Genomic DNA, 18,608 nt, shown 5'->3' on the forward strand with positions numbered 1-18,608 from the left:
GCTCTGGGGGGGGGGGGAGGTAATGATGAGGTGATAGTGTTGCTGAAAGTTCAGAGTAATTGATGACAGAAATGAAAAAAAAGAACCAGACAAGCTTTTTTGCAGGAAACACAACAGTTGATTTGGCCTGGGAGTTTGGAGGGTGCCCACATGCTTTGGAGCAGAGTATGGAAACCAGACTTTGCGAGTTTACACCAAATGCAAGGCCCTGTAGATTGAAAGTGCAAACTGTGGACAGCTCACAGGAAACAGACTTTTATAAAGCAAGCATACGTGTATTTTTATTGCAACTGCTTTACGGCTTTTTTTTATTTTGTGCTCCACTGACTTGACATTTCAACATGACTTCTGCCTAATTTCCTCTGCTTGTCTTCACCTTGTTTTTTTTTTTCTTTTGCTGTGTTTTGTTTCTTCCCCTCCGATGCGGGAAGTTTGCCAGACATGCACGTCCATCTATTTGGGTCACGGCGGGGGTGGAGCCTATCCCAGCTGTCATCGGGCGAGAGGCGTGGGTCACCCTGGACAGGTCACCCGTCTACCGCAGAGCCACAGAGAGACATACACAGACAGACAACCTGTCACGCTCACATTCACACCTTCGGGCAATTTTAGATTCAGACATGCACGTACTCGGGCTACATATTTCAAACAAGTAGTGGTCATTTTTATCGTTGTAGAGGTGTCTGGGTTGTTTTGACAGATTGAGGGACTTTATTGCATCCCCCTAGGGCAGCTGTTGGGGTGGAATCGCCCTCCACCCAAGCCCCATAAGGAGAGCAACACAGCTGCTGCACTCAGCTGCTTCACCTGGTCTCCATATCGTGGCCTTTATCACACACACACACACACACACACACACACTCACAGTTTAAAAGGTAAAGCAGGTGTTGCTTTTAATTTTCTCATAACTTAACGGATATCTTTGATTTTGAATGTGCTTCTTTCGGTTGTAGTTTGGGTAGTACGTGTAAATAAACGCATTAAACACCTCCAGATGACATCACTTGGAGGAACCTTCAGTTCAGACTATATCATCTTGTTGCTCACACCTTAGTGTTTGTAATCATAGCCGACCTGCTTTTCCAGAGCTCCTCCAGATGACATCATCTGAACCGCTAATGATGAAAAACTCCTCCAGGTGACTTCATCTGGAGGAGTTTTTCAGCTAGAACCAGACAAATATTTTGATACAGGGAAGTCAGAGGGGGAAAAAAACTAAATCCATAGAGAGCAAGTTGGTGAAGACGATGTGCATACACACCCTCGCATATACACACCGACCCACACCTCTGTCATCTCCCCAGTTTTGAAGTCAGATTCCTTCAGGGCCCCGCATACTAACTATAACATTTTAAGGTTATCACAGTGCAGTAAAAAAACATACACAGCCTAGTTTTGCATTACAATCTTATTTTTGGGATCACTCAGTCAGCACTACTTGCTATTCAGAGTGAAGTGCTGACTCACGCTGGGACCTGGGAACACAGAAACATTAAGTTACTTTGGTAAGTACAGTGCTGTCACAGATAACAATGTTGGAGTTGGTGAATCATAGTGAACTTTATTTGCGGAGCACAGAGCTTTACAGGCCTTCCCGGTTGATAAAATGAAAGCATTTCAGATGTACTGTATATTCAGGGAAGATTGAAATCCGGTTAGATGCTTTTCCAAAAATAGACCTATTTGTTTGACATTTCCTGCATTGTGACCTTTCTTGTGCACTGTAATCTCTCGCGGGAAATATGCTGCAAATATGTGGAGATGCAATTTGTAAACAGAATTTTCTATGAGCAAAGATCAACCTGTTGCTCACACTAATGCATACTTTAAAACTACCCTTGACTTCTTGACTTCCTGCTTTATGTGGGACACTAAGGGGTTAACAGCACCAGAGTTATTTGGTGGTTGGACACGGTGGCCTCGCCTGCCGGATGCAAGTTTGACTCAAGGGTAAAATCCAGAGTGAAAGCCTCTCATGTTTTTGAGTGGTTGCCAACACTCTCTCTCTCTCTCTCTCTCTCTCTCTCTCTCTTCCCCGTCACTCTCTCTGATTTACTCTCTCTTTCCCCCCACTTTGTTCCTCCTCTGATCCTCTCCCACATCAAAATTAGGGCTGACACAAAGCAGGTCCAGTGTGCCTCTGAGCACAGCACTGACTCGGCCAAAATTATGTCATCTTTTTAGAAAGATGTGGTGTGCAAAACTCCTCAGTAGACAGTGTAATTCTGCTTTAGCTACAAGTCTTTGTGGGATTTGAAAGGACTGAAAAATAGCAGGGTTGATGGCCTGTTTTCTACTCTCTGATGTCGCACACTTTTAGAGCTTTGTCTGAAAAGTTTGGTGTGAGGCTGCCGTCAGATCCAGGTGCAGTTCACAAAATCCAACTCTGGATCAGCTCAAGCGAATGGTTTGGCCCCAGAAAGTACCTGAAGATGTAAAAGCCTGCAGCCTCATCCACCTGAAGCTGCAAAAAAACGTGCACACATTTACCAGCAAGCCTGCTGTCAGAAGTACTATGATTCCAAGAGCATCTGTGTTAATCTGACAATAGCCAACATTTGCCATCACTTAGTCATTGTCCTTTTTTGAAATTCCCAATCTGAACTCTACGGCCTCTCTTTGAGCTTTACCATTGCACCGTTTGCATTTTTCTGTTTGGTGTGTGATGAGCCTAAATCCAGGGTGGCCCTTCTCTGAGTCAGTGACTCACTGAGGTGTCTGAGGATTGTAGTCTGACAGGTTGCCAAACTACGTACATCAATCAGCCGCAACAGCAACACCACACGATGGTGGACAGGGGCTCAGCGTGAGCACTGTGACCCGTCTGCAACAACAACAGCGCCATAAGCAGCAAGCTGCCATGCATGAATTTGTGTGTGTTCTGACACATCCCCATCATGGCCAATGTATTTGCCAGCTCAACCCGTCCCCCTCAACACCAGGTGGTGTTATTGTTGTGGCTGATAGGTGTACAGCAAATGCCTTCAGGCGAGGAACAAAGTCAACACATGTGTCCTCAGGCAAGCCACTTAGTCACCCTGACAGCCTGCTATTATGCTGCATATTGGAAATAGCACCAACAAAAATAACTTGATTTCACCACATGTGCAGAGAAGAACTTACTGCTCATGTTTGGCATCATGAGCTCATTCTGTCCTTTCATTTTTCATTTGATCTGAAAGGAGTTTGAACAATGAAGCCCACCTGATCTACCTTCTCCCTGTCTAAGAATCTTCTATTTTCTTTTCGGCTGTATCCTTTCAGGAGTCGCCACAGCAAATATTGAGCCTCCATCTAACACTGTCCTCTGCATCCTCTTCTCTCACACCAACCTCTCTCACTGCATCCATAAATCTCCTCTTTGGTCTTCCTCTAGACCTCCTGCCTGGCAGCTCCAACCTCAGCATCCTTCTATCGATATATTCAGTTTCTCCTCTGAACATGTTCAAACCACCTCAATCTGATCTCTCTGACTTTATCTCCAAAACATCTAACATGAGCTGTCCCTCTGATGTCCTCATTCCTGATCCTGTCCATCCTCGTCGCTCCCAAAGAGAACCTCAACATCTTAAGCTCTGCTACCTCCAGCTCTGCCTCCTTTCTTTTCTTTAGTGCCACTCTCTCTAAGCCGAACAACATCGCTGGTCTCACCACCGTCTTGAACATCTTTCCTTTCATTCTCGCTGATACTCTTTTATCACACAACACACCTGACACTTTTCTCCACCTGTTCCAATCTCCTTGCGGTCTCTCCTCTCTTTTCCACACTCTCCGTTGCTCTGAACCGTTGACCCTAAGTACTTAAAGTCCTGCACTTTCTTCACCTCTGCTCCCTGTAACCTCACCGTTCCACCTGGGTCGCTCTCATTCACACACATGTATTCTGTCTTGCTGCGGCTAAGCTTCATTCCTCTGTTTTCCAGAGCAGACCTCCACCTCTCTAGATTTTCCTCCACCTGCTCCCTGCTCTCACTACAAATCCAAATGTCATCTGCAAACATCATAGTCCATGGAGATTCCGGTCTAACCTCATCTGTCAGCCTGTCCAAACAAGAAGGGGCTCAGAGCCGATCATTCTCCTCCAGTCCTCAGCATCCTCTAACTCTCTTGTTAAACAAACTAGTCAGAAACTCTACTGCCACCTCTCCTAGACACTTCCATACCTCCACAGGTTTATTCATCAGGACCAACTGCCTTTCCACTCTTCATCCTCCTTAACGTCCTCCTCACTTCACTCTTACTAATCTTTGCTACTTCCTGCTCCACACCAGTCACCTCTTCTACTCTTCGTTCTCTTTCATTTTCTTCATTCATCAACTCTTCAAAGTTCTCTTTCCATCTTCCCATCACACTCCTGGCACCTGTCAATACATTTCCATCCTTATCTTTAATCACACTAACCTGCTGCACATCCTCCCCATCTCTATCTTTCTGCTTTGCCAGTCTGTACAAATCCACCTCTCCTTCCTTTCCAACCAAGCATACAAGTGCGCATATGCTCTTTGGCCTTTGCCACCTCGACCTTCACCTTTGAATACAACATCTGAATTGCGGGGGCGTCCATTTGTAAACAGTTTGTAGTCATAGCTCAGAGCGGGTCAAATGGAAGTTGGCCAAGAATGTGTTCTGCAAAAATGCTGCATGTTGAAAATTCCCAGCATTCCTCACTGGCTAGGGAGAGGTACCAGCCTTCAAAGATAGGAAGTCATCTGTCAATAGGGGGTAATCACTTCTTGAGGAGGAGTGCAATGCCTGGAATGATTACTGTTGTTATCGGCATTGAAACCTGGCGCAGAGAGACCAGATTTTTTTTTTCTTCTTTCTTTTCTGTCTCTCTGTTTTTCTCTCTTTGTGTTTTGATCAGCTTGACTGATCCAGTTCATGCCGTTGTTTTTCAAGACTTCCTCACTGTCGCGCTGTGTTTGATTCTGCTTCGCAGAGTGGTCCACAATGCATATTCACCCAGCTTGAAAAGAGTTAAAGCTAGTTGGTATTTCTTACCTAGGGGGCATTTCTAATTACTAATGGCACATGTGTAATGATGTCTAGCATGTCAGTGGTGCGACAAGGTCACATGCAGACTCATGTTAGAACAACAGAGAATTTATCCAACTACTTTTTGTTGATGGTGGTTGTTGTCTCCCATGCTACTTGTCTGTTTGTTTGAGGGGTTTTGGTCCTGTACTCCTTTCGTGTGGGTTGTCTGGAACCATTGGATTGTTTTGTTGTTCTCCCTTCTCTTTTCTCTTTTCCTCTCTCCTTCTTCTCTGGTCTTCTGTCAGTAGTGCCAGGACTTCAGGTGGAGTAATGCTGTTACAAAAAAAGCCCAAAATGCTAAGCCAAGTATTTGTCTTTTGGGGACCTGCGTTAGCTTCTCCTCTTTTTTTTCCCTCCCTCTACCCCCTCCTCCTACCCCCCCACCCCCCTTGCGAACAGGAAGTGTATCTTGTTAAGTGATGGATGGGGTCCCTGCTCTTGCTGAGAGGAAAGGGGGGGGGAGCCTTTCTTTCCCTCCAGGGCAGTCAGATGAGTTTAGCAGTCTCAAAGCTGAGGGTTGGCTCGGCTTTTTGGGAGCACTTTGGAACCTTTCCTAAGCCTGAGCTCCTGGAAGCCATGGGCATGTCTCCATTTTGCGAGAGGAGAGAATGAACTGTTGATAATGTAGCAGGCACTAAAAATCTTGATGGGAAATTAAAACAACCAAGTCCGTCCCTCATTTATGTGTGCTTACATGCATTCGTGCATGCCGGGGTTGTTTTGTCACTGTGTGTGGGAGTGTCTGTCTGTGTGAGTTATTAAGCCAGGGGTCAGCAGGTTTGTGTTGGCATGCAGCCGCAAGATACTTCCAGGGAGAGCAACACAGGAAGTGTCCCTGGCACATCCTCTGCATAGTGCAATGTGCACTGCCACAACTGGCTCAACCTGCTGTGACAAACAGCCAATAGGCCGCAAGATCCCCGCTGGGCCTGCCTCATCTCCTGCACGCACACAAACCCACAATCTGCGATAACGGGTGGGAAAAATCTTGACAATCAATTAGGTCTCACGTGTGCCGTTTAGCGGTTGTTTTGCCAGACACATCTTTTCGAGTTCTCTAAGTCTTTATGACTTTAGTTTAGTGCTGCAGTTCTCATTCATCCACCTCCCAGAAGGTCTCTCCAGAAGCCATCCTTTGGCTGCTTTGAATCACAGTGAACTTTCTGTTTTAGGCTGATCGTTCATCACCCACAACAAGACCCTCTCCTCAAATGTGTGAAAGAATGTAGAGAAGAGAAAAACAAGAACATTTCCTCTCATAATGCATTGGTCCTTTGTCAGCTATGGCTCTGTTGTGGTTACCTGCAGGTAACAGCTAATGTTTCCATCCTCTCATATTCCATACACATAGACAGGAAAACAATAAAGCAAAAGATTAAAGGCAGAAAAAGCGTCCAGTATTTCCGACCTCAGTGATCAAGATGTAGTTGTCAAGAGCGGAAATAATTGGCAGGTAAAAAGTTTTGCAACCTTTTGCAACCATATGGACTTAAAATGTAACACCCATCCATATATCCATTCAATATCTGTTACTGCCCCAACAATAGTATCATTGGGTGAGCTGGGGGGCACAAAACAGTCTCATGTCAAGGTCCATGTGGTGGCTGGGCTCTTACTCGCTCAATTGTACAGAATTGTAGATCATTTACTTTCATTCTCTTTTCAGTGGCTTAAATATTGGCACCTTGGAAAAAGCCTTTGATCGCAAAATAACCATCACTGATCCAGGGACATGCAGTGTAAGACAATAGAGAAAACCAGCATCCCACCCCACATTTACACTATACATGCCCAATCTGTAACACTGAGATGCTGGCACAATGAAAAGTTTGGTATTTCTGCTTGATAAATTACTTAGAGCCAAGGATTATTCAACAAAATCATTAATTTTGGCCTAAGTACCCTATCTGACAAAGAGGTTGTCAAGTTTGGAAGATGCATGTTGCATATAGAGTAGGAGGAATAGCCATGTGATTACTGTGTAAACAAGAGTTCAAAGGCTGCTGGTCTGTTCACTCCAGCCTTCACTGATCACACCTGACGTGACCTCCTGCATGGTTTGCGTCTGCATGTGTCTCCTGCCTCGTCTCCTTTGGCCAGGGTTTAGCCCTGCTGTGGCCTTTCTGGCCAAACTCCAGTGGTCCCCCCTGTCTTTACAACCTCACTGGGTCTTGGAAGAAGAACCCCAATGAAAGCGTCAGCTCCAGTAGATGTTTGATTTCCAATCGATTCTTCATTCCCCTGTGTATGCATCACACACTCGACACCGCTATAACATGCCACAGCTTGTCACTGTGTGGTTGAGGAGCACGACTGGAGATGGTGCGTATTTGTGAGTCCGTCTGCCTGCCTGTGTTTTAGAGGTGCCTGCCACTTAATGACGTCTGACAAGTGAGACAGCGACAGCTTCGAGTACTCAAGGACTGTTTGCGGGTCAGGTGAACTCTAACAAGTGGAGGGTTTACCTGATAATGTCAACGTTGTCTCCAAAATCACTTGCAGAATTGGAAATAAAAATTTCACAGTTTGAAATTGTAGCCAGTTGGATCATGGTCATGTCCAAAGAGTCGTGCAATCAATGCAAGAAAGATGTAAGTTTCGGTTTGTGTCTCCAAGATAACAAGTGTTGAAGGTCAAAGGTTGATGCTATAATTTCCTGACGGTATCTTTGTAATGTTGATATGATTAAAGGAAGCGCTGCAAAAGATATGAAAGGAAGATTTCCTGTTGGTCAGCTGAGATTAGCATGTTTTACACAAAACAAGCCAGAGAAGATTTCACTCACACTCAATAGTGAAATTTTAAACCTTAACCTGACAGATGTGAGCGTCTGACAGTTTGCGAAATCTGATGATAACACCGAGGCCGACTGTCTTTTTTCTGTCCCTAAGGCTCTGATGCGTCCAGGCCGCCTCGACCGAATCGTCTACGTGCCTCTTCCAGATGCTCCGACCAGACGGGAGATTTTTTCTCTGCATTTCCGTAACATGCCTGTAGCCCAAGATGTGTCTCTCGATGACCTGGTGACACAGACCAACAAGTATTCTGGGGCCGAGGTGAGTGATGTTTTCATGGAATAATTTTAATTAGTGCAGAGGGAACAGAAAAGCAACACATCACCAAACCAGCAAAGATGGCCTCAAAACCATAAAAACGCGTTCATTATTTTAAGAAGACCAAAAAAAAATCTACTTTTCTTCCAAATGATTGTAGAACAATAGATTAACAATCCTGCAGCCAACTTTTTTGACTTCCTACTCTGAGCTAATGCTAAAAAACAGTTTGTGACTCTTACTGATAAGCATCATTGAGCAATTGGTGCTCAGTCCAAGGATTTAAACAGTTTTCTGTTTTGACTACTGCCGACACACGAAGAACAAACTCAAACTGTTTGGCCGCATTGCCGAGTGATGTTACTTTCCATGATGTCTGTGTCCTGTCTGCGCTGTGTCACATAGCGGCCTCGTGATCTCACAGCACACTGGGAGTAATCGTACAAACACTCCTTTGTGTGACAAATTTGTCTCTCAGCACTCCTCTGCCGCATGATTCACACTGCGGACGAGCAGAGAGAGTGTAGCCGTCTTCCAGGACACAGATAACTTCGAAGTTCCTGAGGAGATTCTAGTCTTTGTCCACTATTTACTGCATTAATGTGCAGACCATAAGAGCTTTTGAGAGGGTTCTGTGCGAGATTTGGTTCTCTCTCTATCTCTTTCTTGTTCTTTGTCAGTGGAAATGTGTTTGTCTTTTGACATTCAAAATGCACCATTCAGCAGAAAGAGAAAACATTCCCATTATCTATACACACTATACATATTGAAACGGCTAAAGACATGATGGAAATGGGACGCTGGTCTTCTGACACGCTCACCAAACCCCCATTTTTAAATGTTTCAGATGCTAGTGTTTCTTTGGCAGGCTGTGAAAACACAGATGTCATTGTTGTCCCAGTCGTGCTTGCTGAGTGACATGTTTGTGAGTAGGGCTGCACACGGAAGAATCTGTGATGTGTCGTTTCTTTAGTTTGACTGCAGGAGCCAACTTTGTTTTAATCTAAACTTCCACACCTTACAAGGAAACCTGCTTTTTAAAACAAGTAGATACACTATTATCCACCAAAGTTCTGGTTCTTCCTACATCAGATATTTTTGTTCTTTGCATCTGTGACCCCCCCCCCCCCCCCCCCCCCCCCCCCCCACCCACCCACCCACCCACACACACACACACACACACACACAGACACTTTTTTTTCTTTGAAAGCAAATTTTCAGAATAAAAAATAAAAAACAGTTTATCAGTTCTGAAATGAACTCTGATCAGGACAGTGGGAGTTTAGTTTTTTTGGTTTCTGATTCTCTTGAGGGCACACAGAGGTTATCCATAGGGTCTCATTTCCTGAACCTACAAGCTCTGCCCTGACTCCTCACCTGGCAGCCCCCCACACCCAAAAAAAAAAAAAAAAGGCTGCCTAAGGCAGGCGTACACCTGGAGGAGGTATGCAGCAAGAAACCAATTCCCCCTGCTATCAGGTGTTGGGTTTGACATCGGGGTTTCTGGTATAGTGTCTCATCTGTGGAATGAAGTTTTGCATTCACTTGCCATGGAGGTTCTTGAAACCCCACAAAAATTCAAAGGCATGCCGCAGTCACGCTGATAAGAGTTGATGCTTGGAGGAGAAAAAAAGAGCCCAGTCTCACCTGTGTACGTATTATATTTTACATACCAACGCTATAGATCAAATTAGATTAGATGAAACTTTACGCCTCCCTGTTCACTGAGGGGAAGTTTGACAGAGAAGAGGATACAGATAACAGAGCGGTAACACACTACGCGTAACGTTGTGAAGAGCAGCAAAGGACAAATGCAACAAATCAACAAGTGAGTAAACATGTGAATGTTGAAACACACTGGATGTGACTCTTGAGACGTTGACTTTAGACAGAAGGTTAGAAGTTTAAGCACCAAGACGCTGACATGTGCACCGTGTCATTGTAATGGGTTCTGTATTTAACCGTATTTAAAGATAGGAGCTTCCAGTTGAAAGGTCCCTTATTTTTTCTTTTGCACACATTAACAAAATGCTGCTGTTTTTTTAAAGGACCTAATTGGTTTTTCACCTGCACGTTATTCCCCTCAGCACACACACACACACACACACACACACACACACACACACACAAAACCCTGCTGTTTACAATAAATGAGATCCTCTGGTACTGTCGATCTCTCGGAGAGCGACAAATTGGACAAACCAGCTGCTGATTATGTTCGAGCCTCCAACAAAAGAAAAGCAGTGTCTGCACTGCAAATAGTGTTTTTAAAATCCAGTTTTCTTGCGTTATTGACCTTTTATGGTATGTATGAAACTATTTATGGTGAGCTCACGTCTCAGCATTTTTTTACTCACCATTTTTAGTATGTTTTTAGTTATTATCTTATCGGCTTCACCTGTTTTTTATTGGCCTATCATACAGTTTCTGTAGTCTTTTCAAAACTCTTGGAAAACAAATGACAAAAAATACAGATAATCAATACAGCAATATAGCTTCAGCGGGATTCTTTCCACGTTTTATCTGTACTGATGCCGTGAACCTGTCGTCTGGGCTTCACCGGGTGATGATCCTCTCTGAGCCACGGCCGAGTTAACACGTTGCTCCATGTCTGGTTGCCGTGGCTAAGTTGGTGTCCTGATTCGACTGGCCGCCATACTGGTGTCTGCTAGCTGACCTGATGGCTGCTGGGTGTGACAGCAGCCATCAGGTCAGCTGCTTCGTGTGGAACTGCTGGGCTGTGGATTATCCTGCTGTGGGCCAAAAACAAGCTGCCGTGCTGGGGCTGCTACCTGATCTGTGGGATGTTGAGTAGACCGTTTATCTGTTACCTGCGACGTCTCGCAGCTACAGCGCGCCGCGTCCTGCAGAGCTGCCGGAAAGCCGCTGGTGAAGTGTCCGGCTCTGCGTGGGCCACTTCTCCTCCACCTTAAATCACTGTCAACTCATTAAATTTGATCAATTATCCATGGAGACAATAACAGTAAAACTCCTTCTCGCACTGTTCCTGGTATTTCCGTTCTGGTCCACTGGATCTTTACCCCAAAATTGGGGCGGTGCACACAGCGATGTGCCATGTCCAGCTCTGGGTCTTTCCAGCCCATTATCCTGTACTTCGTTTTCCGCTGATTTAACTATAAAGTTGTCCCACTGCGGGCAAGCTTTAAATCATCCTCATCATTTTAATTAGCTTCGCTCAATATGTACTTTTATTCTTTCCCTTGCAAACGTGGATGAGTTTATGTCAAAATCTATTGTTAGACAGAAATGCCTTGTCCTACTTTTACTCTTGCTTTCAGGCAATGTTCATCCCAAACCGGGCCCCCTGCAGAAAAACATTATTCATTGAATTCACAGATCCATATAAATGTTCGTAGCCTGCTACCCAATTTAGATTTAATAAAAATTTGGAATAAATACACTGATACTGAAGTCCTTGTGCTTTCTGAAACCTTGCTGAATAAAGAAGTCTCAGACAAAGACATTTTAATATCGAGTTACAATGTCATTCATTGTCATTGCCCTAGAACAGGTGTATAAAAAATAAATCCCGTGTTTAATCCCTCCTGTCTACTGTGTCCATTCCAAATAAATTTGAAATCCTTGTCCTGAAAATTGAATTCTCAAAGGATCAATCCCTCACAATTACGGGCTGTTATAGACCCTCTTCAGCCTGCAGTGAGGCTCTCACATGCGCCTTTGCGTTCATTTAGAGTAAAAGGGTCTTACACTCCCTGGTTTTTCCCAGAAATTAGTCATCTTCTCAAAGAAATGGATGCTGCCTGGTCCCAGGTGAGAAAAAAAAATTTTCTGAGGTTGAGTGGCTCTGTTTTCTACAGCTGTGAAATAAATGTACCTCTTTAGTAAAGAGAGCCAAGTCCGAGTTTTAGCTCTCTGACATGACAAAGCATCTGAACGATTCAAAGAAGTTTTGGAAAATAGGGAAATCCACTTCTGACTCTCTACCAACAAATGATCTGCTTAACTTCTTAGTCAAAGAAGGTATAAATCTGACCGATAAATCATCCATGTTGAATTATTTTAAAGAACATTTTATTTCTGTAGGTTTTTACCTTGATACCTTAAACCCTAAAAAGCTCTATTTTAAAGTCTGAAGCTCTGGAAATGAGCAGATGCTCTAATCTTTGCACTTTTAACTTTACTCCCATGTCTATTTCTAGGTTTAGGGAGCGCTGAAAAAGCTGGATACCAGAAAGGCAGCTGGTCCAGATAAACTAGACCCCTTCTTCTTGAAGTTGGCTGCAGATTTCATAGCCGAGCCGCTGTCCTACATCTTTTACTTAAGCCTTGCTTGCAATCAAATTCCCAAAGTCTGGAAGTCAGCTTTTGTACTTCCTCTGCCAAAAGGAGGTGATCCTTCCAAAGTAAATAATTACAGAGAAATTTCTAAATTATGCGTTCTCGCAAACATTTTTAAAAAAGTTAGTATTTTATCCAAACAGTATTTTATCCAATTTCCAGTCTGGTTTTGGAAAGCAGCACAGCACTGTTTCTGCCACACTAAAGCTTTTAAATCATCTTAATCAGGCACTAGATTGTAAAACATATTGTGTTGCCCTTTTTATTGATCTCTCTAAGGCATTTGACACAGTTGATCACACACTTTTGATCAAATCCTGATTAAGGATTGGCATGTCAGACCAAGCCACTTGTTGGTTTGTTGGCTATCTTTCAAATAGAACACAGTGTGTGCAAATGGTTGGTTCTACCTCCTCCTTCTTAGGTGTCTCTAACGGAGTGCAACAGGGCTCGGTCCTAGGACCCATTTTATTCTCAATTCATATTAATAATGTGTGCGACAACCTCTCAAATTCCTTGTATCATTTTTATGCTGATGACACCGTACTGTATTGCTGCTCTTCTTCAATCACCCAGGCCTTGGAGTTTTTACAGTTTACAGCTTTTAAAGCCTTGAATTACGTTAATAACAACTGCTCAGTCTAGTTTTCAGTTATAGGTTTCTGGGCTTTTTACTTGATCAAGAGCTTTTTTTTTTAAAGCAGACCTTGTCAACCTGGTTCGCAAATTGAGGCTTAAGCGTGAAATGGGGACGTGAGCATTCACTATTACTGCCCCCTCTGCCTGGAATACTCTCCAAACACAGCTGAACGGACCAGGATAATTAAACCTGATCCAAAACTAGATCCAGTACTAAGCATTAATCTTTGGAAAGCAGCAATATAACGTTAGTAATGTCCTCTGGACTAATGGAAACTCACAGAAACCGAAACAATTTATATTTCAAAGATGAATAGTAATCGTTCCCCACGTGCATCAGTGCGCCTTGGGTGCTCCCGACCTTTTCACCGGTTTACTGGTTGCTCTTCCCTGGACCACATTGGGTAGGTACTTACCACTACATACTGGGAACAACCCACAAGACCTGCTGTTTTAAAGATGCTCTGACCTAATCATCTATCCAAATTTGTTCCTCGTAAAACTCATTCACATCATTAGGACTGCCCATGTGTGCTGCTTCCAACACTTCCAGAAGATCTTCACCAGCTGCCTGTATCCCATGTATCCCCCAGCCCCTCGACACGTGCCACTGTAATGTGATTAACTTCACCTGTCACTGTTTAATGTTGGGACCGGAGGATGTCAGTGTACTTGTAGGTGTATAAAACTATACTAAATATATAATATTTTACATTTTTCTTGCAAGTTAACACTGAATTTCTGACTCTTTGTTGATGCTGAACCAAGTACCTTGAGATGACCGTGTTGTGAATTGGCACTGTATGAATAAAGTTGAATTGAATTCTAAATACAGCTTAAACCAAATATCGGGAGTGCGTGCTCGACAAATACGTAAAACCTTAAAATAATCTGTACTTTAGGGAAATTATCATACCAAACAATGTGGATGATTTGAATTCCTGTGACTTTAATTTACAGATGACGCACATATTATTTTACAGTCAGCATCCCAATAATCTTCCACACATCCTCTGGCAAAGAAAACCCTATAGAACAGGAATGTGTGTTCTGCCTTGGTTTGGACGTTAAGAGTTGCTGTTCCTCTCCATCTCTGCGACAGAGCACCGAGCCATCATGTTTGGCTTGGCACGCTAACTAGTAATGCAGTAGGCAGCTGGGTGAGCCACAGCCGACAAGCATTGGTCGGCCGTACATCAAGCCCAGGCTGCCAATGAGCGAGCTGGACGAAGTTGGGGCCTCATAAATCAACAGCAAGATGCTTATTGAAGCTGGAGTGGGACCTGTTCTTTCTCTCTTTACTATTCTCACTACTTGGAGTTTGTTTCAGCTCTCTCCGTCTGCGTGCTGGGTGTATGAAGGCTTTGCAGTTGTATGACAAATCTTCAGTCAGCCGCTGCTGTCATCATGAAGATTAAACAGATTTGCTTCTTCTGTGGTGCAAGGGGGCCCGGTGGCTCAGAAGGCTGCCGGATCAAATCCCACCGCACCAGGTGGGGCCCCCCACCAGCCACCAAAAGCCACCTTGGTGCCAGTCTCGAGCCTGGATAAAATGAGGGAGTCGTGGCGACCCCCGAAGGGACAAGCCGATATATATTTTTTCTCGCTTCTATGTTGCAGCCTCAATTCATGGCATGTTGAATGAGGATTTAACATGTTTTCTGCGGCAGTGGCAGTAGTGGTGTTCATTCTGAAGGTCATGAAGGTCAGATACTATTCTCTGTCCCCGACTGCATTGGTTGCAGTGCGTGATTGCGTCCAAGAAGTCTTGTGTTGTGCAAAGGTTGCAGGCGACAGTTCGATGGGTGATGAAAAAGGCCGAATAGACACTTTTAACGAATCATATTGATGCTTACAAAGCATTTCTGCATCTTTTTGGTTTAAGAATAAACAAGCCACTACGTACCTGTCATTGTTGCTGGTGCACAGCAGCTTGTAAGTCTGCAGTGACATTGTTGCGATATTACTGATTAAGTGCTGGTGTGAGCCATGCACCTGTAGTTCTTCATAATGTAGCAGCTGTATCGTAAAAAGAAAGTGAGGGCCACATACACAGGAGCAACTTGTGCGGCATCTTCCTCAACGACACGTCGACTGGAAGAACTGGGGATTGAACCACTGACCCAGCACTTTGCCCGTTGGTGGACAACTTCTTCCAACCGCTTATGCAAATTATGTTGACATGGCAATATACCGAAGATGCCAGTAAAATATTTCCAAAATACTTGCGGTACAATTTCCAATATGTCGGATTACATTATTTAATTTTTAAGTTATGTTTACTCACTCGCAGCATGTGGATAAGGTTTGAAAAAGATTCTGGTTTGTGAATTCTGTCACTTCGCACACAACCGGTTTATATGCTCACATACCTACTTCCCAATCATTGATTTCAAAAATATGTTGCATCAGGATACAAACATTCACTGATTACGTTTCCTTTACAATCTATTTTGCAGTTTTGATTGTATACGACGGTCATACATAGGAGACAAGGTTTGACGGTCAAAGCAAAAGCTTAAACTAAATTTCAGCTGCTTCCCTCCCTACTTTTACTGGTGCTGGTCACTTTGTCAGATCTCTTTTCTAATTTGCTGTAAATGTAGCAAAAAAAATGCATCTCTCCTATATAATTTGGTTTTTGAGGGGATGATTACGTTGCGGTTTTCTGTCTGTGACTGCAGAGGCGATGGCACTCTGACTACCTGAAGCTTTTAATTACATTCCTGGGATTTCAGGCTTGTTTTAAAGGAGAGGAAGGCAGGGTCATGAGGAGGAGTAGGGGGTCAGGGGTCACACAGGATGTTGCAGTTGTTGTCAGCTTGGAGCTAGAAGCTTGTTAAAATTACCTGTCTTCCTACTTGCCTAGAGTGACATCTGGTTTCCCAAAGCTCACCTTCCCACTAAAGCCTCCACCGGCAAAACCCGCACACACCCCTTTAACTCAACACTCAAGCCAGTAAATTGCTGCCGGCTCTCCCTCCTTGCCGCTGCAAACAGAAGCAACATTTGATACTGTAATCGCCGTGTTGTCATGAAGGTGAAGATGGGCCTAACCTGCTCCTGAAGGAAGGTGTGATGCTACTCCACATCTTACTCTTTTTTTTTTTTTGTGATCAAGCCCTGACAGGAAAAAACTGGAGGATTTATTGCGCCCTGTCACAAGCATCGAGTCAGTTTCAGGCTGTGTTTGCAGCCCTGCCGAAAAGCTTAAGCACCCTCTCAGATTTCAATACAAACTTTTTTTTTTTTTTAAATCTCAGATATAAACACATTTCAATCCAATTTAAAGGTTCCTCCAGTTTTGTAACATTAACCTTTAAAAAATAAGACAATGTATTCACAAAGTTACTCAATTATCTTAAAAGGGTTTACTCCTGTCTCATTTATAATTTTTATGCAGCAATTTTTGCAATAATAAAATTTCATTATTTTACTATATCTGTACTTTTATCGACTCCTTGATGATTTGTGTTACTTCTGATAATGTAGGAACATTTGTTCTAGCTAATGACTATAAAATATTATGTTGATGAAAAACAATTGGGTTAGTGGAGCTATTAAAAGTGTGAAGCTTTAAATGTCAGCATACATTAATTTAGATGATTCATCACTAAACGCAGTAATGCGAAATGCAGTATATCACTCACTGCTGATTGATTAGAGAAAAAAAAAAAGTCCCTTCCCATGAAGAATACAACAAACGTAGAAGGTGATATCAGAAAGTCTCGTGAAGCAAAAAAGCAATTCAGCGTAATCATAGTGTGTGAGAACCGAAACATGGCTCGTTGAGAGATCTTTGACTCCCAAATGTGTAGTTTGTCACTTTTTTCCAATATGTGGGGAGCTTAAAAAAATGCCTCTCCACCAATCTGACAGACACTACTCACAAAAAGTTAGGGATATTCGACTGTCGGGTGAATATTATGGAAAACGTACTGTGATATTATATCATGAAAGTAGAGCATTTAAGTAAGGTGTCGTCTCGGCCTCGTGATGTCAAAATGTGAAAAGCATAATGAAGGAGACAGTTTCGATCCAAATTGACATTGAACCAGAACATTTAGTGGTCGATTCATGGATCCGACACGATTGAACAGTTGGACGTTCAAAAGTTTAGAGAAGGTCAAATGAAGTTCACCTTAAGGTAAAGGTTATCGTTAATATCCCTAACTTTTTGTGAGTAGTGTATTAATTACAAGAAATAAGTTTTGCTGTTGGCTTTTCTTTTCCTGGAAAAGAGCCACTTGAGGGTTGGTTTGTTTTGCACTAGATGGTCTGTTTGGAATAAACAGGAAAGGAAATGAGTCATTAAGACAACTACCGACAGACGCTGATTACACAACCCTGTGAATGTTGCAGGCCTCCCTGTGGTGTTTGATTGACACGTGACCTTTAGGAAGCGCAGTGCAAAAGCATCACAGCAAGTAGCACTTAGAGCTTGTTGACGGGGGGAGCTTGTTGACGGGGGGGGATTGTAGGATTTCCCTGCACAAACAAACAAAGAGAAGAACTGGAAGATGCATTTTAGATGCAGAACACGTAGAGGTGATGACAACTGACAGGCAGTGCCAACCCTTGCTGCGTCCCGTCTCTTGGGATGTGGCAGTGCTGTAACACCCCCCTCTCCAAAAACTCAAGAGGCGATTGCTGAGGCATTTCAATACAAACTGCATGATTCAGACTTATCAGAATATGTTTCTCTTCAGTCACAAATGCTTTTGACTGACTATGACCTCCGCAGAGGTGTGTCTCTTTCCTCCGACAGGGGGAGAACTGTTTGGTCGGAGGCCAGGTGTCTGAGTCACCTGGCTGACAGCCATTCAGAGTCACTGGTTTTCTTCCTCTGCTATTTTATTTAGTTTTTCATCACACTGGTAGGAGCAGAACGCACGAATGGGACAGATCAACAGGCTGCCTTGACCTCATTTTGTTCTCTGTGAGGCTTAATATTCTCTTTTCCTACATTAATGACTGCAGCTCTATGTCAGTGTGTTTAATCGTGACCTGATGTAGCAGTGGTGAACTTTTCGATTATAAACATGAGTCGATTTCTAATAATGATTAGTTTTTTCTAATATTGATTAGTTTTTTTTAATTAACATAGAAACCTGAGCAGACATGCTGGATTTGCAGAAGCATGTTTTCAACGATTAAAAGTGAAAAAGGATTTGATAACAAATAAGGCTTTGTATAATGACACACACACACACACACACACACACACACACACACACAGGAAGACAAATGGTTTCCTCTTAACACCTGTTGTGGTTGTGGCTGTTCCTCCTCTGGCTCTGTCTGATTTATGACCAGGTATTTGTTGCTGCAAAGATTTTTATCACCAAGGACACAATCGGGGAAAAAAAAAAAAGGAACCGTTGAAATAATAGTTACATTGCACAATAAGGCTGATATATGTCATCAGTCTACAAGAAGCAGATATCTGAAATCCTTTAATAAATATGTTTGGTGGGATGCATGTCTGATGAGGTCTAAGGTTGGCAGATATTTTTTGATATATGATTTAACCTTTAGCCGTGTGTGTGTGTGTTTGTG

At 43.3% G+C, this 18,608-nt stretch overlaps 1 protein-coding gene across 1 annotated transcript in view; it reads left to right on the forward strand.

The window, feature by feature from the left end:
• Positions 1-18,608, forward strand: part of afg2a (AFG2 AAA ATPase homolog A) — a 100,298-nt gene that overhangs the window by 66,749 nt on the left and 14,941 nt on the right. The window contains exon 16 of the mRNA XM_067519505.1: positions 7,929-8,093. Coding sequence (XP_067375606.1) covers positions 7,929-8,093 — 165 coding nt within the window. The remainder of the gene's footprint in view (positions 1-7,928; positions 8,094-18,608) is intronic.

Source organism: Channa argus, chromosome 10, assembly GCF_033026475.1.
Source record: "Channa argus isolate prfri chromosome 10, Channa argus male v1.0, whole genome shotgun sequence".
Classification (NCBI taxonomy): Eukaryota; Metazoa; Chordata; class Actinopteri; order Anabantiformes; family Channidae; genus Channa; species Channa argus.